This window comes from Geotrypetes seraphini, chromosome 5 (assembly GCF_902459505.1).
Source record: "Geotrypetes seraphini chromosome 5, aGeoSer1.1, whole genome shotgun sequence".
Classification (NCBI taxonomy): Eukaryota; Metazoa; Chordata; class Amphibia; order Gymnophiona; family Dermophiidae; genus Geotrypetes; species Geotrypetes seraphini.
This window is the reverse complement of record NC_047088.1, coordinates 51,922,486-51,949,961: the sequence shown is the minus strand read 5'-3', so window position 1 is coordinate 51,949,961 and position 27,476 is coordinate 51,922,486. Positions and strand designations below refer to the sequence as shown.

At 42.2% G+C, this 27,476-nt stretch overlaps 1 protein-coding gene across 1 annotated transcript; it reads right to left on the bottom strand.

The window, feature by feature from the left end:
* Positions 1–776: 776 nt before the first annotated feature.
* LOC117361271 (protein CXorf21-like) lies at positions 777–27,142 on the bottom strand. The gene is made up of 2 exons (XM_033946387.1): positions 26,820–27,142; positions 777–1,873 (listed from the first exon to the last, which is right to left on the bottom strand). Exon 2 carries the CDS (start codon positions 1,835–1,837, stop codon positions 923–925), a length of 915 nt encoding a protein of 304 aa, XP_033802278.1. The 5' UTR covers positions 1,838–1,873; positions 26,820–27,142; the 3' UTR covers positions 777–922.
* Between the last annotated feature and the right edge of the window lie 334 nt (positions 27,143–27,476).

The following is a 27,476-nucleotide window of genomic DNA, read 5'->3' as shown; positions in this document are numbered from 1 at the left end:
AAATTGTTTTTAATGGTGCTGTTCAAGTAACAGCACCAATTGAACCAATTAAAAAAATAAAGGTAGGTGCAAGGATCAGCTAATCTAGGAGATTAATGGAGGCGCTTTTTATAGGATCAGGGCCAAACTGCTTAGGGTAGGAGACTTTACTGCCTACAAAATACTGTAGGTGTTGGTAAGTGTTCTCATGGTATTTTTTGTATGGCAACATTAGTATATGCCCATTAATTGGAAAAATAGAAAATCAGTCATTTTACTGCTGCAGTAAAAATATCCTTATAGTAAAACAAACTGGCTTGTTTTACTATATCCAATCCTCTTTCTGGTTTCCATTTTGTTTGTTACACTTCACCCTGTACCTCGCATCTTTGTAAAAATATCCTTAGCATGAGGGGGAAACCTGCATAAGGGTACACTAAGGCCACTTTATACCACAGTATAGTGAAAAGACCCCAATGTATTTTACTGCAATCATTTTTTTAATCCCAAATTTTTCAAATACAACAGTATATATTAAGGTTTATTAGTACTTGATAAATCGCCCACTTTGTCAAGCAAATCAAGGCAATGTACAACAAATTGGAAAGGAGCACCGTTAAAATATAGGATAGTAATTCACACACACAAGATGTTCTTTCACACTTCATATATGGGAGAACACCTTTGGCTAATTGCTCATCAGGGTCAGTCACAATAAAGTATAATCATCTACCTGAAAGTCCCAATTATACATCCATACTGTCCTCTTCCCCGTTATTACTTGAAATGTGGATCTATTGGATTTTAATGCGATCATTTATTGGCATAAACTATTCAAAATTACATCCTTTTGTTGATTAATTATGCTTGATTTCTTCTCCACATCCAAACTTAGTCTTAAATACAGATTGGTAGAGCATGTACAGGTGTACTAGGTTTTCCTTTACGGAACATGCTTTGCCCTAAATATCTTTTTTGCAAAAGAGTCCGAATACTTCTTGATTTCAAAATTAGATATCTGTAACATTGGTGTGGTAAATTCAGAGCTGTCTCGGCTAGCCACACCACACAAATGCTGCAGCAGCATCTCATTAGATCTGCAAGTGTCTAGATTTTGCTCTTGTGAAATTTGTAAACTTATTTGAGCTGCATTGTTAAGCAGTAGACCTGAAGCCAGGAGTGTTGATAGAGAGCCACAGGTAGTCAGGTTTTCCTCAAAGAATTGCTTGTAAAGTTCTTCCACATGTTTTTCCATGTAGCCATTGAGCACAGAGTTAGAAAATGGCCGACTCTGAAGCGTGAAGCTCCTGTCTCTGCTTTCATCACTCTGCAACAATTTTATTGAGGGTTTCTCTAAAGGCCTAGTGAAGGGTGAATGGCCCATTGGGATATCTACAGAAAGCAAAACAGGGCCATCAGAGATCTCAGAGTCATGATCCAAATCACAACCTGAATCACTTAGATTCCCAATATGGTCCCCACCAATGTGCAAGTCAGGATAATTTTTGTAAATACTTGTGTATGACCAGGATGTATATAGGTCTAACTGGTTTTCACGGTCTCTGTCCTGTCTTACTATCTGTAGAGCAGGAGAAGATATTGCCATATGTTCTTTTGCAAGAAGTTGCTGATCGTCAGACCTCCACGCTTGCTGATCTTTACTACATCCTATTAAACTTCTTCTTACAGTTAATTCATTTTGTTTTCCCAATTCATCCCGTGCTGGGGCATCGACAAGATCTCTCCAAGTTTCCTTGTTCTTAACTTTTTCTTTTTTCTGACAAATGTGTTGCTTATGTTTTTCTCTGTATTTCATTTCTTCATATTGGAATCCAGTGAGAATACCTTCTGCTAGCATTTTGATCAGTGCAAAAAGACCAACCGAGCAGGTACCCTGAAAGACATGAGAAGAGCTGTTAGATGAAAAAAATATAGCAAGGCATAATAGTCAGCAGAGCAAATGCATATCTCTTTAAAAAAAAAAAAAAGATTTGATCAAAAATCAGCAAATTGAAGGACAACCGAATTTCAGTTTTGGTTTCATGACTGTGCCAAAACTGGCCCAGAATTCTTTTTCTGCCCTATTTCAGTTAAAAGGTTATTTTAATTTTCAATCATGTTTTCATGTTGGCTAAAAATGACAACGTATTCTTAGTGAAAGCTGAAAATACGTGCTTTGTCCTGTTTGTCTCCCTCGCTTTCTCTCCTTCCCCCTGACGAGGAGTTGCCTCTAATCCCAGACCTCCCCAAGTGCTTCCCCAGCACAGACCCCTCCCCGGGCCTATTTTATAATCCCTAGTGGTCTAGACCATTCCAGCTCTGCTCTCAAAGGGCTAGATTCTGCATAGCTAGGTGCCCTGATTGTGGATATCTAGTGATGCCTAACTAAAATCCATGCATAACCTAAATTATGTTAATTAGTTTAAATGGCATGGTAATTACTGCAAGAAAAGGAAAACAAGTGGGGAGTGGGACGGTACACATCAACCTTGGAATCAACAAGATTAATGTGTACAGTCCCCACTCGGTTTCCTTTTCTTGTTCTGCTCTGCGTGGGGTTGGTTTACCTAGTTTTTGTGGTTTATAATGGTATTTATTGCTGCAGTTGTCCGGGTCTCACCGCATCTGGATAGGTAGAACCGACATTTCAGCCACAGCAAGATCCAGACAACTGCAACGATCATGACACCAGCTGCAGAAGCCTAAGAGAAGTCATGGTAATTGACTACGCCATTGAATTTAATTGATAATTTTTTTTAAATTCAACAATTAAGACTTCTAGGCAGAACTCAGATTGGCACCTAGCAATGCTTAAGTCAAAGCGTCCTCTGACGCCTACCTGAAAAGTAGATGTGGTTAGGGGCAAAGAACAGACGTGGTAAACTTAGGCATCTGAGTTAGGCACCAGTAAATTAGGCCTGGTAAAACCTGGCTTAATGTACCAGTGCCAACCTCAACAGCACCTAGCAAAATCTAATGCATGATTCTATGAGCAGCATCTAGCGGTTGATTGACAACCACACGGAGCAGTACCTACTACGCAGACACACTTAGGCACTGTTTAAATAATCTGGTCCAAAATGGCTGCCATAACTGGGGCATTGCTCCTGCCCTGACTACATCGCTAGACCACCAGGAACTGTAAGGAAGGTCTGGGAGAAGGAGGGGGGGTTACTTTTTGTTTAGTTTATTTGGTACTGCAATTGCAAGTTATGCAGTTATGATATTGCTAATGATAAAAAAAATTTTTAGCAGGTATTTAAGTCTGTAAATTTGGGATGATACATTCTAAGAATTAGACTCTCCTTAGATTTATGATGTCAGCTGTCACTGAGTGTGCCTCCACTGTATGCAGATTTTTGTCATGAATATTCATTGCAGATATTCTAAAACTCTGACTGGCTGATGTGCCTCCAAGAGCAGGTTTAGGAACCACTGGCCTTATGGTTAAAGCAGCCAGCAAATTGCTAGAGCTGAGATGCTTAGGCTGCTAGTTCAAGTCCCATTTGCAGCTTTTTGTAGTTTCTGTTTCTTTTTCTGTTTTTAATTGTGAGCACTCCAGAGACAGAAAAATACCTGCTATATAACTTCCTTTATATCCATTCAGTGGGGACTTGCTCAGAGCACTTTTCTGTGACCTGGATGTGACAAGTACAAGGTTGAAATAGGGACCTCCATCTTTTTAGACTTGGATGTTTCTTACCCTTCTGTGATCGGAGTTGGAAGTCTTTATTTTGGGCATATCCTAGTCCCACCCACAACATGCCTAGACCATGCCACAAAGACATATTATAGTGTTAAGACTTTGTAAAATTGGGATTTCGACATTCATGCAATATGGACGTCTAAATGTCAGTATTCAGACATCCAAAACAAGAAAAGAGCTTCTAAAATAACCATCAAAATGTTTCATTTTCTTTACATACCTTATTTTATTAAGAATACTGTACATTGAGTGGGAACAATGCCCCAGCAAAGAACATGTGCATTTTATAGTGCCAAGGTTTCAGTCCCACTTGAACCATTCAGTGATAAGATGCCTTGACAGCCAAAACTGTTCAGAGCAACCTACCACGGGAAGGGCAAGGGATGTGTAAAGAGATTCTTACCTGCCTCACATAACAGAATCATTCTTAGTTTTACATAATCTAAAACACACAATCTTAAACAAAGAAGAGATGTGTTATGTAATACTAAAACTAAGGGGCAACTATTCCAACATTTGACTCTGAAAAATATCTTAAAGCCTGGGGGGGGAAAGAGCTTTTCTTTAAATGTTTTTTTCTTCTTCAAACTTCAATATGAAAATGGTCTAGGACAGGGGGGATCTCAATCCAGTCCTCAGGACACATCCAGCCAGTCAGATTTTCAGGATATCCACAATGAATATGCATGAGATAGATTTCCATACAACAGAGACAGTGCATACAGATTAATCTAGTGCATATTCTTTGTGGGTATTCTGCAGTGGCGTACCAAGGGGGGGGGGGGCCAGTCCGCCCTGGGTGCAAGCCCCAAGGGGGTGCACAGCTGGCCACCCACCGGGGAATAGGCTGCCACCGGGGAAAGGCTGCCACTGCCGCCATCGGGAACAGGCCGGCGCTGAGTTCTCCCTCCCTGCTTTTCTTCCCCGCGGGGCCGACCAACTCTCACTGCCTGATGTCGGAGAGGACATTCTGGGCCAGCCAATCACTGCCTGGCTGGCCCGGAACGTCCTTTCCGACATTAGAATTGACATCGGGCTGCAAGAGTTGGCAGTGGCAGCTTTTTCACAGCGGTGGTTGCAGCAGCATGTTTCCCAATGGCGGTGGCATGGGGGAGGGCAGGGAGAAAGAAAGGGGGGGACAGGGAGCCAGAAAGAAAGAAAGGGGGCAGGGTGAAACATAGAAAGAAAGAAAAAAAATGGGGCACAGAGAGAGAGAAAGACAGACATAGAGAAAGAAAGGGGGCATGGAGAGAGAAAGAAAGAAGGGGGCAGGGTGAAACAAAGAAAGAAAGAAATGAGGCACATAGAGAGAGAAAGACAGACATACAGAAAGAAAGGGGGCATGGAGAAAGAAAGAAAGAAGGGGGCAGGGTGAAAGAAAGAAATGGGGCACGGAGAGAGAGAGAGACAGACATAGAGAAAGAAAGGGGGCATGGAGAGAGAAAGAAAAAGGGGGCAGGGTGAACGAAAGAAAGAAATGGGGTACGGAGAGAGGGAGAGAAAGACAGACACACAGAAAGAAAGGGGGCATGGAGAGAGAAAGAAAACAGGGGGCAGGGTGAAAGAAAGAAAGAAATGGAGAACGGAGAGAGAGAGAGAGAGAGAGAAAGACAGACAGACAGAAAGAAAGGGGGCATGGAGAGAGAAAGAAAGAAGGGGGAAGGATGAAATAAAGAAAAAGTTGAGGGAGGGAATGAGGTCTGGAGGAGAGGAAGCATACAGAAGGCTGAAAGAAGGGAAGAAATATTAGATGCACAGTCAGAAGAATAAAGTGCAACCAGAGACTGATGTTATTACCAAACAAAGGTAGGAAAAATGATTTTATTTTCAATATAGTGATCAAAATGTGTCTGTTTTGAGAATTTATATATGCTGTCTATATTTTGCACTTTGGCCCCCTTTTACTAAACCGCAATAGCGGTTTTTAGCACAGGGAGCCTATGAGCGCCGAGAGCAGCATGGGGCATTCAGTGCAGCTCCCTGCGCTAAAAACCGCTATCGCGGTTTAGTAAAAAGGGAGGGGGTATATTTGTCTATTTTTGTATAGTAGTTACTGAGGTGACATTGCATAAAGTCATCTGCCTTGACCTCTTTGAAAACCCACAGAATATAAATGATAATTAACATTTTCTCTGCGTATAGTGTGCTTTGTGTTTTTAAAATTTTATTGTTGGTAGATCATTTTGACTTGGCCACGAAGGTAAGGGGGAGGGAGGGAGGGGAGCTGCTGAAAGACATCTAGTAATCCTTGCAGGCTTGACTGCAGGGAATTATTTTTGTAAAATCATGTTTTGTTATGTGACTGGCATTATTTAGACTTTAATTTGTATGAATGAATAGAATGAAAATGTATAAAATTACTTGCTTGTTTTTATGTGCGTGCGCTGAAGGAAAGTGGAGAGAGTGGGCTGAGGATGCTGAAGGGAAATGGGGAAGAGAGAGTGGGGAGAAGATGCCAATTTATAAATTGACAATTGTACAGAATATTATTTCTTTTTATACTTTAATATAATAAGTTCAATATAAAACAATTCAAGGCTTGTGTGGATGGAATCAGGTGATTTGCGGGGTTGGGGACCAAGCTTAAAGGGATTAGTCCAATAAAACGGTATTTTCTTATTTCTCATTATTTGTTTTATTTTTATTTATTAATTTGTAAAGTGGTGATTGTTATGTATCAGTTTTTTCAAATTTACATCTACTGTCTTTATATTTTGCACAGTATTAGAGGACATTTATTACTGTTTTTGTGGTGTTGCATTGAATGCAGAGTCTGGTTTCTTGGCGGTTCAGTTTAACTTTTGCCTACATATTTCTATTTTTAGTTTGTGATTATTCCATATTGGGCGAAGGTGTTTCTGTCTGTGTGTATGAAAGGGACATGGCTTTCTGATAGCATCGACTGTACAGGATCAATTGACTGTGCAGGATCTGGCTTGTTTAGTTTTACAATGTTGGTGTTCTAGTGCTCACTGCAGTGTTTAAGATGCTGCCTTTTCCTAGGTACACTCTTGTAGTGTGATATGTGGATTGTTACTAAAAATTATATATTTTTCATATACTTGGGCGGGGGGGGGTCAAAAAATGATGGGCCCCAGGTATCACATATGCTATGTACGCTACTGGTATTCTGTTAATCTCATTGACAAAGATAAGGGATGGAACTCCTCTGGTATGAGAAAAGACTAAAGAGATTAGGGCTCTTCTGTTTGAAAAAGAGACAGCTGAAGGGAGATATGATTGAAGTCTATGAAATCCTGAGTGGTGTAGAATGGGTACAAATGAATTGATTTTGTACACCATCAAAAATGACAAAGACTAGGGGACACTCAATGAAGTTACAGGGAAATACTTTTAAAACTAATAGGAGTAAATTTTTTTTTCATTCAGAGAATAATTAAGCTCTAGAACATGTTGCCAGAGAATGTGGCAACAGTGGTTAACGTAGCTGGGTTTAAAAAAGGTTTGGACAAATGGATGATTTGAAAATATAAAATTAAATTAACAGTTACTAGAAGAGAATATTACTCTAACCTTATAGGGGTGGAGCATATAGACGATAAGAAATTGTTTTCAATCATTAATTTCTTAACAAAAGTTGATGATATTACATCGGGTGATAAATCAAATATTCTATCATCAAATGATTTTGCTAATTATTTTAAATCAAAGATAGAAACCCTGAGAACCCTAAGCACTCTGAGTAACTCCCTAAGCTCCTACATGCCCTGTTGTCTGTTAATTTAGATTGTAAGCTCTACTTGGCAGGGACTGTCTCTTAAATATTTTTTGTACAGCACTGCATATGCCTATCAGCACTAAAGAAATGTTAAATATGTTTATTAAAAATCTTTATATACCACTCAGTTTGCCAAATAGGATTAAAGCGGTTAACAATCCAATCAAAGTAATAAAAAGAACTCCACTTAAAAATAGGAAAGGCAAAGCAAAAGTTAAATTAAATATCATACATCTATCATACAAAATATTTAATACATTCTGCAATATAAAAAATAAAATAAACACAATAAAACAAAACAATACAGGTTGAGATACTGAGGGCTCCTTTTACTAAGCCGCGTTAGGGCTTTAACGCACGGAATAGTGCGCGCTATATTGCCGCGCATGCTAGACCTTAACGCCAACATTGAGCTGGCGTTAGTTCTAGAAGCGTAGCACGTGGTAATTTCCTGCATGCACTAAAAACGCTAGTGTACCTTAGTAAAAGGAGCCCTGAATTCTAGCCCTATCAATAGTAGTAGTAAATAGTACCGTGGAAGTAATAGGACTTATCCATATAGCAGCTGCTACTGTGCAAATAAATCTGTCTGTAAATTCTCAGCAGTACTATCCAGTTAGTGCTGGGGCAGAATTAGGACATTCCAGCCAATTCTAGAAATAGCCAGTGATAATAAGCCACTATCCATAGCTATGTGGTTTCATTTAGGACAGCTAAACATTGACCTATTTGAGTCTTAGACAAAACTGACCTCTGTAGTACCATTTACACCAGGGGTGTCCAACCTGCGGCCCTGTGAAGTATTTTGTGCGGCTCCGGTCGAGGGCGATGAAGTGTTTTCCTCTGCTGCCCCCGGGTGTTTACCGTCTTGCCGGCTACCTCCTCTGTCTTGCTGCAGCATTTGCATGTTTGCTTGGCCTCAGAAACATTTTTTTGGGCCAATGCGGCCCAGGGAAGCCAAAAGGTTGGACACCCCTGATTTACACAGTGGCATCCCTCACTATTCTGTTTTCCTCGCTATCTTTTCTATAAGATAATGGAGTTCTCTTTTCCCAGCCCTTCTTCCAATTTTTTCTTTTCAACGTTTTTAAGCTTTGTAAACCACCAAGAAAGAAGCTTCGTCTATAACAGTGGTTCCCAAACCTGTCCTGGGGGACCCCCAGCCAGTCAGGTTTTCAAGATATCCATAATGAATATGCATGAGAGAGATTTGCATATAATGGAAGTTACAGGTATGCAAATCTCTCTCATGCATATTCATTAGAAACATAGAAGATGACAGCAGAAAAGGGCTACAGCCCATCAAGTCTGCCCACTCTGCTTACCCACCCCCTGTCTATGCCCTAATGACCCAATTTCCTTATCTTGACCCTCGTAGGGATCCCATTTATTCTTAACGTCTGGCACGCTGTCTGCCTCGATCACCTGCACTGGAAGCTTGTTGCAATGATCAACAACTGTGAAGAAATACTTTCTGGTGTCGCCATGAAATTTTCCGCCCCTGAGTTTGAGCGGGTGCCCTCTTGCGGCCGAGGGTCCCTTGAGAAAGAAAATATCATCTTCCACTTCGACACGTCCCGTGAGGTACTTAAATGTTTCGATCATGTCTCCCCTCTCCCTACGTTCCTCAAGAGTGTAAAGCTGCAATTTGTTCAGTCTCTCTTCGTACGAGAGACCCTTGAGCCCCGAGATTAGGGATATCTTGAAAACCTGACTGGCTGGGGGTCCCCCAGGACAGGTTTGGGAACCACTGGTCTATAGGGTGGTATATCAAAATTTTAATAAACTTGAAACCATGGGGTCCTTTCACTAAATGCTAACATGTCCATAGAATATAATGGACGCAGTAGCGCTTAGCGTGCACTAAAATGGCTAGGGCCTTAGTAAAAGGACTCTCATGTGTCCTTACACCAAAAATTAATCTGGTAGCCCTGCTTTGCAATAATTGCAGTCTATGCTGTAGTTTTACCGAAATCCCTGAATATAAAGAGGTAGAATAGTCCTAGCCTTATTGTGTACTTCTTCAGTTCAGTAACTCTCCTAGAGTCAGTTCTTGAAAATAGGAATCACCAGGACTGCAAAAGTATCTAATGGAAAATAAAGCACTTTCCCTGGCTTTCACTCCTCACTCCTTTCATTAGAGTGGAGGAATGGCCTAGTGGTTAGGGCTACAGCCTCACCGCCCTGACGTTGCAGGTTCAAGCCCAGCACTGCTCCTTGTGATCCTGGACAAGTCACTTAACACTCCTTTACCCCAGGTACATTAAACAGATTTATGAGCCCACCAGGACAGATAGGGAAAAATATTTGAGTACCTGAATGTAAACCCCTTAGGCTATAAGCAGTGTATAAATAAAAATTAGATCTTTGTTTCAGTTCTTTCCTTTCTAGTCTCTTAAAATTGAGCCACATAATCTTCACCACTTTTTTTCCATCTGTATTTCAAGACTTCCTATTTCATGTTTGACCATCTCTTTTCTATTTATGGCCACATTTATCAAGATTTTCTTCCACTGAGTCATCATGGAAAAGATTTTTTGTAAATCAGTTATGTAACACAGTGGTTAGACACACTGAGCATACCACTTCTGCAAACACTTACAAACAAAGATTGATTAGAGTTGGATGGCGGCGGCATTTGACAGACCCCCTGAAGAAACAATTGTGAAACATGTCGGGTCTTGCCGCCAGTCTACCGTGAGAACTGATAGTTCGCCATTACTAAGATAAGTAAATTTAAGTATAAAAATTGGAGGAATGATATAAAATTTAAATTAAATAGACCGGTGAGGAGTGCACCACTTGCATCTCCCCGTGATTACACTTCGGTGGGACGGAGGAGTTGTGGTTCTGAGGTCTATTAAACAGACTAGAAAATTATTGAAAACATTCATTAAGATGATATGTTGTTTATTGAGCACCTTAGAAACCATTTTTTTACATATTGAGCATTGATTGGTCTAAGGTAACATTTCAAGCCAGCTTTAGTTGGAACGATCCTCCACTAACTGGCATCCAGTTTGCCTGTCATGATTAATTTGATTGTGAGCTCATTCAAGCAGAGACAATCTCCTTTGTGACTCTGTACAGCGCTGCGTACGTCTGGTAGCACTCTAGAAATAATTAATAGTAGTAGTAATAGTAATTCAAACATAGACACTAGAGGACAGCAGAGTCTTCATTTCATTTTCCTATTAAGGGCTCCTTTTACTAAATGGCGCTCATCGCCGTAGTAAGGGGGACAGGAGGGGCGGACTACCCTTGGCACTGTCTTGGTGGGGGCACCGCCCACCATGCCACACTCGCGCCCTCCCTTCCCCATCCCCATCTCTTTAAATCGTCACCAGCGCAAGCAACTTTTCCAGCTGGCTGTTTGCGCTGGCCTGGTTCCCCTCTGAAATCACTTCTGGGTTATGGGGTCAGGAAGTGACATCAGAGGGAAAGCCAACACCGGCACGAACTGGAGAAGCTGCTCGTGCTGGTGAAGATTTAAAGAGGTACGGGGTAAGGGAGGACATGAGTGTGGTGTGGGGGGTGGAGAAGGAATGAGGGCACGAGGGGGCCGCCCCAAGGCACCTCCTATCCTCGCTATGTTATGACAGCATTAGAGGTTTTTCGCACAGGCTGGTGAGGTAAATGCTCCAACACTCGTAGAATTCCTAAGAGCGTTGGAGCGTTTACTTCACTGGCTTGCACTAAAAACTTCTAGCACAGTGTAAATGAGTGTGGAAACTGATTTAAATCCAGTTTTGAAAGGCAATTCAAATTCTCTTTTTCATAGAATATATTTAGGACTGATTTAAAGCAGATATGGAATGTATTCTGAAAAGAAATGTATTATTCCTCTGTTGGCTAATATCGCATTATATTTCTCAAAATAGTGTTATGGATTTCCTGTTTATGTCTATATCTTGAGGAGAATAAATATCTATGTTAACCAGTTTAGAAACCTAAATGTTAATTATTCCCAAAGTTGACAGTCTGATAGTCCTTGCCACTTTCATGTTTGGGGGAGGGGGGACATCAACCACTTGGGGATTAAGGGGGTGACCTCCCCTTATACTTCCAATGGAACACTGTGCAGTACAAACACTTTTGAAAATATTTCCTCATTGAAATGGTTTATTTTTCAGGCCACCCCCCTCCCCCCAAAAAATGCTCCTTTAATTAAGCTTCAGTAAATGCAAGTGTGCATGTGCCACAACTTAAAACAGCTTGCCATGGGAAGAACTAAGGTGTTGTGCACTAAAAAGCCCAATGTGCACACACAAATCATGTGCTAAAAAATTTTCATTTATTTTTCTTGGAGGAGGCATGTCTGGGGGACTGGAAGATAGCCAACGTTACGCCCATCTTTAAAAAGGGATCAAGAGGTGACACGGGAAACTACAGACCGATGAGTCTGACCTCGGTTCCGGGGAAAATGGCGGAAGCACTGATAAAAGAAAACATCGATGAACATTTTGAAAGAAACGAACTTCTGATAACCAGCCAACATGGTTTCTGCAAGGGGAGATCGTGCCTAACGAACTTATTGCACTTCTTCAAAGGAATTAACAAACGGATGGACAAAGGAGACCCCATAGACATCATATCTCTAGATTTCCAAAAAGCCTTTGACAAGGTGCCCCATGAACGCCTACTCTGGAAACTGAAGAACCATGTGGTGAAAGAAGACGTACATAGATGGATCAGAAACTGGTTGGTGGGTAGGAAACAGAGGGTAGGAATGAAGGGCCACTACTCGGACTGGAGGAGGGTCACGAGTGGGGTCCTGCAGGGCTCGGTGCTCGGGCCACTGCTATTTAATATATTCATAAATGATCTAGAAACAGGGACGAAGTGCGAAATAATAAAATTTGTGGACGACACCAAACTATTTAGTGGAGCTCGGACTAAAGAGGACTGCTAAGAATTGCAAAGGGACTTGAACAAACTAGGGGAATGGGCTACGAGATGGCAGATGAAGTTCAACGGTGAGAAATGTAAAGTATTACATGTGGGAAACAGAAACCTGAGGTACAACTCTACGATGGGAGAGATGTTATTAAATGAGAGTACCCAAGAAAAGGACTTGGGAGTAATGGTGGACATGACAATGAAGCTGACGGCACAGTGCGCAGCGGCCGCTAAGAAGGCAAACAGAATGCTAGGCATAATCAAGAAGGGTATTACAACCAGAACGAAAGAAGTTATCCTGCCATTGTAATGGGCGATGGTGCATCCGCATCTGGAGTACTGCGTCCAATATTGGTCGCCGTACCTTAAGAAGGACATGGCGTTACTCAAGAGGGTTCAGAGGAGAGCGACGTGTCTGATAAAGGGGATGGAAAACCTTTCATACGCTGAGAGATTGGAGAAACTGGGTCTCTTTTCCCTGGAGAAGAGGAGACTTAGAGGGGATATGATAGAGACTTACAAGATCATGAAGGGCATAGAGAGAGTAGAGAGAGACAGATTCTTCAAACTTTCGAATAATAAAAGAACAAGAGGGCATTCAGAAAAGTTGAAAGGGGACAGATTCAAAATGAATGCTAGGAAGTTCTTCTTTACCCAACGTGTGCTGGACACCTGAAATGCGCTTCTAGAGAGCATAAAAGGGCAGACTACGGTACTGGGGTTCAAGAAAGGATTGGACAATTTCCTGCTGGAAAAGGGAATAGAAGGGTATAGATAGAGGATTACTGCACAGGTCCTGGACCTGTTGGGCCGCCGCGTGAGCGGACTGCTGGGCACGATGGACCTCAGATCTGACCCAGCAGAGGCATTGCTTATGTTCTTATGGGTGTGATAGCATGAATCAGCATAACCAGTGGCGTAGTAACAGGGGGGGGCCCATACCAGGCACCATTTTGGTGAGGGCGCAGACACCCATCCCCCACTGTATGCATGGCCACTTCTCTTCCCTCATTCCTCTGTAACATTCCTGGCACAAGCAGCAACTCCCAACCTGCTGTCACGCCAGCATCCTTGGCTCTTCCTCTGATGTCACTTCCTGGACCCGCACCTAGGAAGTGACATCAGAGGAAGAGCCGATGTTGGTCTTATCTTATTCTTGGCTTTCACGCTGGTCTTTTTTGAAAAGTATTTGTAGGACCTCCACGCATGCATGAATATCAACGCGATGACATCACACACATGCACAGAGGCCCTCCAGATGCGGCCCCGAGCTTGGGGCCTTCCAAAACCAGACAAACTGCCAGGTTTTGGAAATCTGTCAGGGCACCCAGCCAGTCCTCTAAGAGGAGAACATATCTAGGGTTTCCCGGACATCTGGTAACCCTAATGTAGGCCTTTGTCTTGTCGTAAAATAGTACCTAAGTGTAGGTGTCTACTTGGCCTCCTATCCTAGGCACCCTGTTAAAAAAATGTACCCTCTTAGGGGTAATTCTATATAGGAGGCACTAACATTTACTCTCTAATTACATGTGTAAATGATCCAGATATTAAAATATGCACATTTATGTGTGCACATATGCACATGAATGCTGGATTTGGGTCTACATGCTTTTCAGCAACTACACACATTTTCAATAGCAGATTTTTCAGGTAGGTGTACAACTGAGCACCTACCCCCCAAAATTATGCTGTAATTGCCCCACCCCCAAAAACTACCCATATACATTTCCCTGCCTCTCTCAAACTAACCCCATTTTCAAAAACTAACCTCTCCCCCCACAAAATTAACCCTCCACAACTATCCTTCCTACCTACAGGCCCTCAATCATCTCACAGAACTATCTCCATAACAAGCCCCTTTCCATATCTATCCCAACTCCACAACTACCTATCTACCCCCAACTACTCTCCCTACCTATCCATCCTCACTTCTCAAGTATAGAAACAAAGACCTCATTGCTTATACTTTAGGACAGTGTTTCTCAACTCGGACCTGGAGTACCCCCTTGCCAGTCAGGTTTTCAAGATATCCACAATGGATATGCATGAAAGAAATTTGCATATAATGGAGGCAGTGTATGCAAACCAAGTTTATGCAAATTCAGTGTGGATATCCTGAAAACTTGACTGACAAGGGGGTACTCCAGGACCGAGTTGAGAAACACTGGTTTAGGAAAATCTCCAAAACACGGCTGTGTGGAGTAATGCTTTTCCAAGTACTACTGTACATTCTAGCATCTGTTTTTACCTTTATCTGTTATTAATAAATAGAAGTAACTATTTTATTCTTGGACTCCATGCCTTCTTTGAGGCCTCAATTTTTCTCTGATGTTTGTTCTTCTTATTTTGTCTCTTAAGGAAATCAACAACATTTATTCATCTGCCTTTCTCAGTCTGTCACAAGTAAAGCATGAACTTTTAGGGACTTTTGTTGTATATAAAGCTTTAGGCTCTTGTGACCAGATTGCTAGGGAAGTCACCGGGTTTCTTTCCTCTTTCTATTCTTTGTTACTGCATGTGACAACTTTATTAAAGAAACTTTTGCAAACCTTAGAATTACAAAAAATTTTAGGACGTTACTGCACCGAAGTTAAAAACCCAAATTCAAAAGAAATTCTTATTGTAAACTAACATCATTTAAAAACATAGGGCTCCTTTTACTAAGCTGTGCTAGCGGTTTTAGCGCACGCTACATTGCCGTGCGCACTAGACCCTAATACCATAGAGCTGGCATTAGTTTTAACTGCGTAGCATGGGGTTAGCATGCACTAATTTTCTGTGCGCACTAAAAACGCTAGCACAGCTTAGTAAAAGAGGGTGATTCCACTTAGATCCCGCTTGGAAACCATCACACTTGTGGCAGTTCCCATAAGTCATTTGTAGCTTGATACATGCACACAAAGGAGAGAGAGAGGTGGTAAATAACAATATTTGAACCTCTTGCCCAAAATCTGCAGATTTAGTAGATTACTGAAGTTTTGACTGTGATTTAATTTCTCCATTGTATTTATTGATTTCTTCTTTTTTTAATCGGCAAAACAAACAAAAAACCAACAGGACTTCCAGTAAAAACCAGCAAAAGCAAACAAAAACAATACTGCAAGGAAATGTACAGGGTACAGGAGTTTATTAAGAGCTCAAAAACACAAAATGTAAAAAAAATTTTAAAAAAACAAAAATGCATAAATTGCATCTAAAACAATTGGTTCTAATATTCCTGTTGACCGGACCCAACATGGTCCATGTTTCGAAGGAACCCTCCTTCCTCAGGGATCCCTACTGGTGGTTCACAGAATATCAGAAAACCAGATTAAATACGGTAAGCAAAATCTCCCTGGAGTCAGGCTTTCTGTCCTTGCTGGCTGATCTGGAGAAAAACCTCTTTTCTGGTGGACAAGAGAAGTGTGGAACTTGCCCTCCGTTGCTCTGCCTCTGCCGTTATATTTATCGGTTTCTTCTTTTTTTTAACCAACACAACAAGGGATTGAATTAGCAGAGTAGCACCTATCATCAAGAATTTAACTAAAAATGAAATCCTCAATTTAACCCCTTGTATTAGAAGGGCATATAAATACAGAGGTTCACAAATCCATACATGATGGACATGCCCAAAGATTGAGTGCATTAGATAAGATGCTTTTAATGAAATGCCATGGGTAGAGTAGACTCCATTACAGAGCTAGGATTGTTGGAAGGATTAGTTATGTCTACTAAATCAAAGAGATTCATTTCTTACATGCTATTTAATTATTTACACTTGTAAATACTTGGAAATCTTTTTCTGAATATTAGGAATCAGCATTGCCAAATCCTTGAGACTGCACATATTGAACAACTAACATGCTTATTGAAAGGCATAAAATTCTTATTTTTAGAACTCTCACCACTGAAGACTCCTTGACCATCTGGAACAAAAATCCTTACTTAACATTTTGCTAGCACTTACTATCCAAATGATACTACATAATTGGAAATCTGCATACTTATTGAATGTCACATTCTGGTGGAATACAGTCCTCATGATACACCTATATGAAGTTAAAGCAGCAGAATTCTCCAACAGACAGAATATAGTCAACTAGTGTTTTAGCCCGTTACATTAACGGGTGCTAGAGTAGATGTCTGTCTGTCTGGTTTTTTTTTTTTAATTTGCCTCTCTCTCTCTCCTTGGACGCTGTCATTCTTTCTGTCTGTGTCTCTCCCTGGCTCCCTGCCTGTCTATCTTTATTTCTAACTCTATCATCTTCCCTCAATCCTGCATGTGGCCTTTTTTCTTTCTCCTCCCCACTTCCTTCTAACGGCTGCTCTCCCTGTCCTCTACACTTCCATTCAGTGTCTGTCTCCCTCTCTCTACCCCTTCCACCTACTGTTCACCCTCTGTCTTGCCTCTTAAATTCACTGCCCTCTCTTCTCTTTCCATCCAGTGTCTACCCTCTCTCTCTCTATTCCATATGGCATCTCCTCCTTCCTTTCCCTCTTCCTTTTCCCTTGGTCTGGCATACCTTCCTCCTTCCATGCCCTGCCATCTCTTCTTCCCTCCAAGCCATTCTCTCCCCCTCTGCTCCCTTTCCTCCTTGAACTTCATCAGGCAGCAGCAGCAGCATTCACAATTCATTGCTGTTGCTGGCTTCAGGTCTTCCTCTCTGGCAGGTGCTGTCTTCATGAAAACAGGAAGTAGACAGGACCCGCCAGAGAGGAAGGCCTGAAGCCGGCAACAGCAATGAATTGTGAACGCTGCTGCTGCTGCCTGAAGAAGCCAGGCCTTGAAGCACCCGAGGCAGACCGCTTCTCTCCCCTCCCAGCCCAACCCCCCGCTGACTCTGCTATCTCTCGTTCCCATGCGACCCTCCCAGTGAGATGACCTTAATAACAAACCTCCCTCCAGCGTTGGCAGCCGCAGCACGCTAAACAGGCTGCTTCGCGGCTTTCTCCTGCCGTTGAGTCCCTCTGCCGCATCACTGACGCGGCAGAGGGACTCAACGGCATGAGAAAGCCGCGAAGCAGTCTGTTTAACATGCTGCGGCTGCCAATGCTGGAGGGAGGTTTCTGCCGGTATGTGCAGGAGAAGCGGTATCGCTCTTAATAAATTGAACAGGTGCGTCTCCTTAGTCGGCCACAATGCTCGAGTGTGGACCCGTTGTAAGCGCGCATGCGCTCTCCTGCCTGCCACAGACATACGGAACACGCAGGTAGGAGTGCGCATGCACCGCTTAGGGTTTTATTATAAGAGATAAGATTTGGGATCCCATAGTGAACTTTTCTTAAATGCCAATTATATTTCCACCACGATTTTCTTTGAAATTATGCCACACACTTTACTATATTCTGACTTGAAGTCTCCCTGCTACTTATATTACAATACAAAACACCCCTCTTGAACAGTCCCCCATCTGTACTTATTGACTGAGCAAGGTACTATTCTCTCCTCCTTCTCCAGGATTTTCTTCCGACTCCGTTGGAGTTGCCGTGTGTGATTACAGAATTCTTATTACATGTTTACTATTTGAAAACCTTATTTGTCCATTTATGTTCTTGAACACTGGCAGCTACCATGTTTGTTCTATATGTTATGTTCCACTTGTTTAAAAATTTCAATAAAAATATTTGAAATCAGAAAGGCATAAAACAATCGATATTACTATGGGAAAATTTTGAGAAAACTGCTTTGTGTTAAGTTGCAATGATGATTGTTCAATTTTCTTTGTTGTTGCTTTATATGTCAAAGTCTACTGTCCCTGCTGTAAGACTGGTTGACAGCACGTTGTATAAATTTCTTATATTATTTATATAAAGAAATAAATTCAAACTCTACTGCCCAATAGTTTAAACCATTTCTATGGGCAAAAGAGTAATGAAGAGTGTCCTTTATACCTCTACAGCAGGAAAATAAATGCACTTAATAACTGAAAAATAAGGCCCACTAGAATCACTGGAATGTTTCTGAAGTTCTACAAGTTTTTGATTTCTTAAATTACATTTATGAATATTAACTTTATGAATATTACATTTATGAATATTGGGGTAAATTTAGGGCTCCTTTTATCAAGCCGCGCTAGCGGTTTAATGCACAAAATAGCACGCGTTAAACCGCCGTCCATGCTAGCCGCTACCAGCTCCTCTTGAGCAGGCGGTAGTTTTTGGCCAGCGCAAGGGTTAGCGCGTGATGAAAAGTCACACGCATTAACCCCGCTAGCACGGCTTGATAAAAGGAACCCTTAGTAATGTTATGGTAGAAATGCAAGGCTGAGATTCAGAGCTGGGTAGCTATTCAGGCAAGCCAATTAAGTATCATATTCAAAACTAGAGCATAGTCTATGTAGGAGGTCAAATATTGACAAAGAGGGCCAAATGGGAATTTAAGAAAGCATTCTGGACCTAGCGAGCTGAAGAACATCTTGTCTGCCTCTTGTCAATATACATTATCTATTAGACTTAAAAAGTTGCTCATCTGAGTTGGTCTCATAAGGCAAAAAGCAAGGACACCACAGTGAGTATGCTTAAGCCAAATTGGCAAAATCTGATGGCAAGGAAAAAAAAAGAAAGAAAGAAAAGGTATGCTCCTACTCTCATATTGCAATGCTGCCTTATTTGTATATTCTCAGAAATACTTATTTGCCCCAGCATGGAAAACACTGCTTTTTACAGAACAAAACAAACTGCCAGTATATAAGCAAGATCAGGGAAAAGGGAACTGAAATTGCGCAAGGCTGATATACCCATACATCCTTCACCCACATCTGCCCTCACTATGAACAGACAGCACTCAGGGCTCAAGGTATTTGACATACCACTTGTTAAGCCACAATAGAGGTTTTCTACTGTGGCCCAGAATGCTAAATGTTCCGACGCTCACAGAATTCCTATGAGCGTCAGAGCATTTAGCGCCCCAGGCTGCAGTAGAAACCTCTACCGTGGCTAGTAAATGAGGGCCTAAAAGCTTAAGCAGTTTATAATTATAAAATCATTATATACTTTTAGAACAGAGACAGTGGTGTAGCAAGGGTGAGAGGCATCTGGGGAGGTGGCGCTCCTCCTCTGCCCTCATCTTCCTCCCCCCCCCGCTCCTCTTCCGATCCCCCCCTGCCGCATGCATGCCCCCCTTCCCTTCCTCCGTACCTCTAATTGTTCACTGCTGTGAGCAACAAGAACTTCAATGTGCTCCTTGTGACCCCATTGTCTCTCCTGCTGATGTCACTTCCTTTGCGCGACACCTGGAAGTGACGTCAGCGGGAGAGACAATGCAGTCGCGGGGAGCACGTTAAAGTTGTTGCTAATGGTGGTAAACAAATAGAGGTATAGGGAAGGAGGGGCACGCGCGTGGTGAGGGAAGAGGCGGGGCAGAGAGGAGGAGGGGAGCTGGCGCCCTCACCAACATGGTGCCCGGGGCAAACTACACCCCCCCCCCTCCCTACCATACTATGCCATTGAACAGAGGTAGATAAACTTTGGCCTGAGTGAAGCAAGTTAATATGAGAAAATTGAAAAGCACAAATGTTTCTCAGTATTGTTCTAAAAGCACAGATTGTGAGCAATGCCACGTAGGGTTAATGTGATCAAGTTTGATTTTTCAATTGCAACGGACCCGGGCACATTTATATTGCAGCTGTGGTGTTTTCATTGTGTCATTCACTAGCTGGAAAAAGTCTGCCCCTGATGCAGCCATTCTGGTGAAACACGGCGACATCTGACACATTTTATGTCCTCGGAGTACAGTAACAAAGATTAGACCCGACTTTTACCAAGCCACGTTAGGCTTTTTTTATTGCCGGCTGTGGCGGTATTAGCTCCGATGCTTATAGGAATTTTATGAGCATCAGAGCTAATACCACTGCGGTCGGTGATAAAAAAAAAAAAAAAAAGCCTAATGCATGGTGCGAATGGGCTTGGCTGCCGCTAAGTGTCTTATAGCACAGTGTTGGAAATGAGCTGCAGCACCTACTAAAGAGGAGTGGCTGCTCAAGTGCAGTAAGTTGGCCCAGATGGAATGTATGGCTGCTATGTTATTGTATAACTACTAAACAAAAGGGTTACAGTCATATATAGCTAGAAAATAAAAAAAGAAACGTACTGTATGTTGGTTTACCAGAAGAACCTCATTCACACTCAATCATAACTCCACAGACGAAAGAATTCAAATGATAATGGTGAATATGAAAAACGGGCCTCATCCACGATTGGCCGGGACTACACAGTACCCTAAGCCTCTCATCACTGGTCTGAAAAAACTCCGTACATAAATATATTTTCTTATAATCAATCTTTCATTTCATAAATTGCTTAGATTACTTTTACAAATTCTTCTTCTTCTGTTGAATATATATTAGGTTTAGGGTACTGTGTAGTCCCGGCCAATCGTGGATGAGGCCCGTGTTTCTCCGTTTTTCATATTCACCATTATCATTTGAATTCTTTCGTCTGTGGAGTTATGATTGAGTGTGAATGAGGTTCTTCTGGTAAACCAATATACAGTATGTATGGCTGCTAAACATTTGGGTTATTATGAACATAAGAGCAGGCCTGGCATAAAATCTTTCAATTCCTGTGAATGTTTCTATGGGCTGGGGAGGGGGAGGAGGATAGGGAGATCTATTGGTGGGCTCTCTGAAGGAACCACAGAGGGTTTGCCTCAAGGGGTTCTTTGTTGCTGTGGGGGGGTGGGGGTTTTTGGACTATGGTTTGACAGTATTGAGGGTTGTGTGTTATTAGGATTCTTATTCTGCTTGTTGCTTGGTTTGTGTGGTGGGAGTTTAGCAAGGGGACTGTATGTATTACCGTATTTTCACGCATATAACGCGCGCGTTATACACGATTTTACAAACCGAGTATAACCATGCGCGTTATATGTGTTAGCGCATTATACAATTTTTTTTTTCTCATTGCGATCCGGCATCCCCCCTGCGAACCAGCATCCCCCCCCCCCGCTCGCGTCACCCCCCCATCCCCCGCGATCCTACATTCCCCCCCCCCCCCCCCGGCACCGCAAAGACATCGCTTACCCGATTGGGCACCGGCACCAGCACCAATGCACAGGACGTGCCAGTGCCCGAAGATCCTCCCTCGCCTGGGCTGGGCTGGGCTGGGCGGTGCGAGGAAGATCTTCCCTCTTCCCTGTGCTGGGCTGGGCTGGGCTTTGAGCATTTGCGCATGCTCAAAGCCTTCTGGTCTCGCTCTCTCTGAGATTCTGAATCTGAGATTCTGAATCTAAATATTTTTACATATATGATATACAGTTTTTAATAAATGTCATCTTGGGTCATCCTTATACTTTTGTTGATTCCACCTTTTTTTTTTTAATTATTCTATAAAGAACCATGACTAAATTCTCTAAAGAACAACCCAAAACGGAACTTGGCAATGGGAGGGACATGGGTAGGCCATGGGCATTCCCAAATCTTACGCACAGTGTTACAGTATTGAGGGGATGTATGCCCAGCTTGCACACCCGGATTTATACCTGGTTTTAGCAGGTATAACTCCTGGTACCTAATTTTAGTCATGGGAATTAGTGCACAGTGCTACTCTGTACAGCAGTGTTCTCCAACATGTGGCCCTTGAAGTCTTCCATTGTGGCCCTCAAACAACTGGCTGAAAAGCCTGAAAATACATTAATTTCAATCTTGTTCACTTGACATAATAACTGCCAACAATCTCTTAAATGTGTTACTCGGGTGTCTCATTGATGGAATTTGCTACGCTTGACAACCCAAAATAAAGTGTGCTTTTGAATTAAAACCTTGAAGTGTTGTAGAACCAATATTAATGTTAATTTTTAATATTTAACATGCGGTCAGAACAAAGAGGTCTAGGTGGTTTACAAAATTAGTACAAGAGGGTGCTGAAAAGTTCTTAACCCAACCAACCAACTTCCTAAATTCTCAACATTATTTTGCCGCAGTAGCTGAAAAGAGTGTGATTTCATTAAGTTCCAATTTGCAGAAATGAAAATTCTCTGTTTTTTGAAATTGTTTCAGATCATTGATTGAACCATATCCACGTCATTCTCTTCTTGGTTGGGCTGACCAGTGGTCCATCGTGCCCAGAAATCCACTCACGCGGCGGCCCTTAGGTCAAAGACCAGTGCCCTATTTGAGTCCAGCCTTACTTGCGCATGTTCTGTTCCAGTAGGAACTTATCCAACCTTGTCTTGAAACCCTGAAGGGTGCTCTCCCTTATAACAGCCTCCAGAAGAGCATTTCAGATTTCTACCACTCTCTGGGTGAAGAAGAACTTCCTTACGTTTGTATGGAATCTTTTCCCTTCTAACTTTAGCGAGTATCCTTTCGTTCTCTTCACCTTGGAGAGGGTGAACAATCTCTCTTTCTCAACTAAGTAAATTCCATTCAATATCTTGAATGTTTTGATCATGTCCCCTCTCAGTCTTCTCTTCTCAAGGGAGAAAAGGCCCAGTTTCTCTAGCCTCTTGTTCTACGGCAACTCCCCCAGTCCCTTAACCATTTTTGTCACTCTTCTCTAGACCCTTTCGAGTAGTACTATGTCCTTTTTCATGTACGGTGACCAGTGTTGGATGCAGTATTCCAGGTGGGAGCGTACCATGGCCCAGTATAACGGCATAATAACCTTTTCAGATCTGTTTGTGATCCCCTTCTTAATCATTCCTAGCATTCCTTTTGCCCTTTTTGCCACCGCCGTGCATTGCACGAACGGTTTCATTGACTTGTCTACAAGTACTCCTAAGTCTCTTTCCTGGGGGCTCTCTCCAAGTATAGCTCCGGACATCCTGTATTCGTGCATATGATTTTTGTTACCGACATGCATCACCTTGCACTTATTCACGTTGAACCTCATTTGCCATTTTGCGGCCCATTCCGCGAGCGTATTTATGTCTCTTTGTAGGTCTTCGCAATCCTTCTGTGTCCTCACTACTCTGAATAACTTTGTATCATCCGTAAATTTAATCACCTCACTCGACATGCCACTGCTGTAAAGGATGCATATCCCAGAGCACCCTTTATAGAATAGAGCTGAGCACCAGTTTTTCCCAGCATCCAAATTTGGTCACCATTTACTGAATCCAGCCCTTTGATGGTTCTCAAAAGCACCGCCTAATACACCAAACAGACTATGTCCACTAAGTCTGTATTTTCAAGTCTGTATGTTATGTCTATACTGTAAATGCTGAAATCTAAACCCCTTATGTCCGCCAAGTCTGTATATCCCACTAAAGTTTGTCCTGCTTATACAGTAAAACCTTGGATTGCAAGTAACTTGGTTTGCAAGTGTTTTGCAATACAAGCAAAACATTTTTATTAAATTTTAACGTGATATGCAAGCAATGTCTTGCAATACGAGTACATACAATATACACGTGTCACATCATCACAACTGAGCCGATGGTTCTTCTCTCTCTGACGCTGCGGGAGTGTAGTGACTGTTCTAAATGAGCGAGGTCTTGCAATGCAAGTACGTATAGTATTTTGTATTAAAGTTTTTGGGTTGTGGAACAAATCGTCTGAGTGTCTATTATTTCCTATGGGGAAATTTGCTTTGATATACGAATGCTTTGGATTACAAGCATGCTTCTGGAATGAATTATGCTCGCAAACCAAAGTTTTACTGTACTGTGAATGTACTCTTGTGACCCATTCCGGGCTCCTATGGGAGGATGGGCTAAATAAATAAATAAATACATTAAATAAATAAATAAAGCAGGAAAAAATGTTATTTACAATGTCCAATGTGGCATGGACAAGAGGACATGGGCTGAAGCTAAGGGGGGACAAGTTCAAGACAAATATCAGGAAGTTCTGCTTCATGCAATGAGTGGTGGACACCTGGAATGCTCTCCCAGGGGAGGTAATTGCGAATCCACCGTTCTAGGATTTAAGGGTAAGTTAGATGTACATCTCCTTATGAGTGGCATGAAGTGACATGGGTAGGGGTAGGCTAGATGCACTTCTCTTAGAGCGATATGGGGACCAAAACTATGCCAGGACACACCTGGCGGGGCCTCCACATGTGCGGATCGCCAGACTTGATGGACCTAGGGTCTGTTCCGGGGATGGCGCTTCTTATGTTCTTATGATGAAAAATGGCAAATGAAAACAAACGCTTCCAGAAACAACATAGAAAACCACACGAGACAAAACTTTTCCGACTGCCTATCCCTAGTTCCCATACTATAATATGATTTATCCTGAATTGCACTGCGTTGTACAAGAAAACACTAATAAATGTTGCTATAACAGCTTTATCGAGTAGAACCTGCCTTCTATAGCATGATAATTGATCTGGCTTTGCTGCTGAATCTCAATGCTTGGTGGCTTTGTATTTAAAATAGCATTCTGTGTGGCTTGGCTAGCTTTAATAAGATAATAAAAATCCCTTCAAAAAACTTGTGGAGCACACTGAAATCCTCAAGGTGTAGGCTATAGCGTGAATCCAGACGTAAACTTTATACCAACCAAACAGTTGAATTAAGAGATTATTCGGATCTCAAGTGCTCACAGTTATATGCCGATAGAACAAGTTAATTAAACTAATTAAATAAATAATCAATAAGTAAATATGCATATATATATATTTAAACCTCTCTATATATATATTTAAAAGAAGTTGTATAAAAGGAATAAAAAGGGTATAATAGTTTATTTACAGTTATAGCCATCAAATGAAATATTTCAAACTAGTCTTTAAGCCCGTTACATTAACGGGCTAGAATATGTGTGTGTTTGTCTGTCTTTCTTTTTCTCTCCTTGGCCACTTTCTGTCTCTCTCTTTCCTTGGCTGTCCACCACCACCCCTTGCCTGCTCCCCCTGTCCAGCAGTAGCCCTTCTCCCTTCCTTTTACCTCCCCCTGACCAGCAGCACCCCTTCCATGTTCCCCCTGTGCAGGAGGAGCCCTTCCTTCTTTTTAAGTTTCCCCCTGTCCAACAGCACCCATTCATTCTCCCCCTGTCCAGCAGTAAGTCTTTTCCCTTCCTTTTACCTCCCTCCCCCCCCCCTCGTTTAGCAGCACCTCTTCCCTGCTTCCCCTATCCAGCAGTAGGCCTCCCTTCCTGTTATCTCCTCCCCCGTCTAACAGCACCTCTTCCATGCTGCCCCTGTCCAGCAACACCTCTTCCCTGCTACTCCTATACTGCAGCAACCCCTTACCTGCTCCCCCTGTCCAGTCCAGCAATCTCCAGCCATCGAGTTGGCGCCTGCAGGGAGTCTCGTTCCTGCCCTGTCCCCGCCGAGTGTGCGAGCCTGCTTCGCCCCCTCCCAACCTGCCGGGAGCAGTTGAATTGAACCCGACGCTTCCTGTTGAGGGAACCTCTCATTGCCGGACTCAGCGATGGGAGGGTTGGATGGGAGGGTCAACAGGGGTTCGGGTGCACCAGGGAGGGGTGCGCCGGGGGGAGGGGGGAAGCGACGGCCCGCGAAGAAAGTAGCAGCTGGATTTTTTTTTTTTTTTTTGCACTTCTCTTCCCACCCCTTGAGGTGTTGCCGCGGCTCCTCTCGATCCCCCCAGCATCGGAAGCTTTCTCCGACGCAGGTGCGGCTCGTGAGAGGAGCCGACAGGAGAACAAGATGTCCAGCGCTGGGGTCCAGTCCTTCCTGCGAGTGTAGGTAAGTGCTGGGGATTCACACATGTGCACTCCTGCAGCCACAGACCTACTGATCACGGAAGCATGCCGATAGGAGTGCGCATGCGCGGCTAGCTTTTTATTATATAGGATGACTAAATATGCAGCATATGTAAAGTATAGAAAGGTTTTATAACCTTAGGTGGTCCCATGAAGTCTTTTTTAATGGCTAGAGTTAAGTCACGTAAGGAAATATAGATATTTATTATAAATAGTTGACTATATAAGTATTTGTTATGCTTTATTGATAGTGCCGATAAACTGCACTGTTCCTGAAGAAGCTCTGCCTTTCTTAATGAGAGCAAAATGGAGATCTTCTGTCGTTGAGTTGTCCAGTTCTCAGCAGGCTGGGTTAAGAATCAACACCTGAGCTAAGTATTTGAATAATTTTAAATGCGACAGCATAACAACTTAGATTTATAGATGAAATTAAGTTAAATCACATAATAAGAGCTTAAAGGACCGATAATAGCTCACATGATAGCTATATGCTAAGACTTGTTCTATCTATTGGTTGGTATAAAGTTTACGTCTGGACTCACGCTATAGTCTACACCTTGAGGATTTCAGTTGGCTAGCTTTAAACCAGATCATAATGAAACAATTATTTCAGCAGTCTGCATAATTGCATTTCATGACATTCCTTGAGATCAAACTGCTAGATCCATTAGATAAGGAAAAAAAAAACACCTCAGAGATCATTGAATTTGTAATCATTGTAACACAAATTAATTAAGGAAACACTAATGATTTACACATAGCAAAGTCTGCCAATATATAAACTTATATTATATCACCTGGTAAGTGTATTCCTCTGACTTGTTCGCGTCGGTCTCAAGTTTTACAATTAAGAGGAGATCTTTACTAAATGAAAGAAAAAATAAAGAAGAAAAGAGAAAGCTATGCTTACCTTCCTGAAAGGTCAATTGAAATGAGGAATATACAGTGCTCAGATTCTGATCATCTGCTGTGGGATAAAAAATGAAATTTACCCCATAAAATCTTTTTCTGGGCTCTCTGCTACATTGAGCTGTGTTGCTGATTCCAAGAAAAGTGAACAGTCACGGTGGCACTCACTTCTATTTCAGTTTCTTCATCCAGCATGGGAAAAGAGAAGTTCTGTAAGTAATAACAGTTCTGTGTCACAGAAACAGGAAGGATGTTAGAGGTGGATCTGCAGTGAGGGAGGTTGTGATTTAGTGCTGAAGTGCACATGAAGGTCTTGCAAAAGGAGAACAGCTAGAAGAAGAATGAAATGACGAGTCAGATAAGTTATTTAAAAATGCATTTATTTTTCTAGTCATTTGACAAAGGCAGTGAACACTCTGAAAAGGAAAGAGTCTCATCGCAAACATGCATCAACTTTCTAGAACGCTGGTGAGGCAATTCCATAATAGGGTGCCTTCGTGTACATGCAACGAGAGGATACTGTCACTTGGGTCCGGATTCTCTAAACGACGCTGTTTTTATAGGTGCCTGCAGGCACCCAAACTCACTATAAAAACATACCCCATCTTCTACGAAACCGTGCTAGTGGTTTTTAGCGCAGTGAGCTGCGCTGAATGGC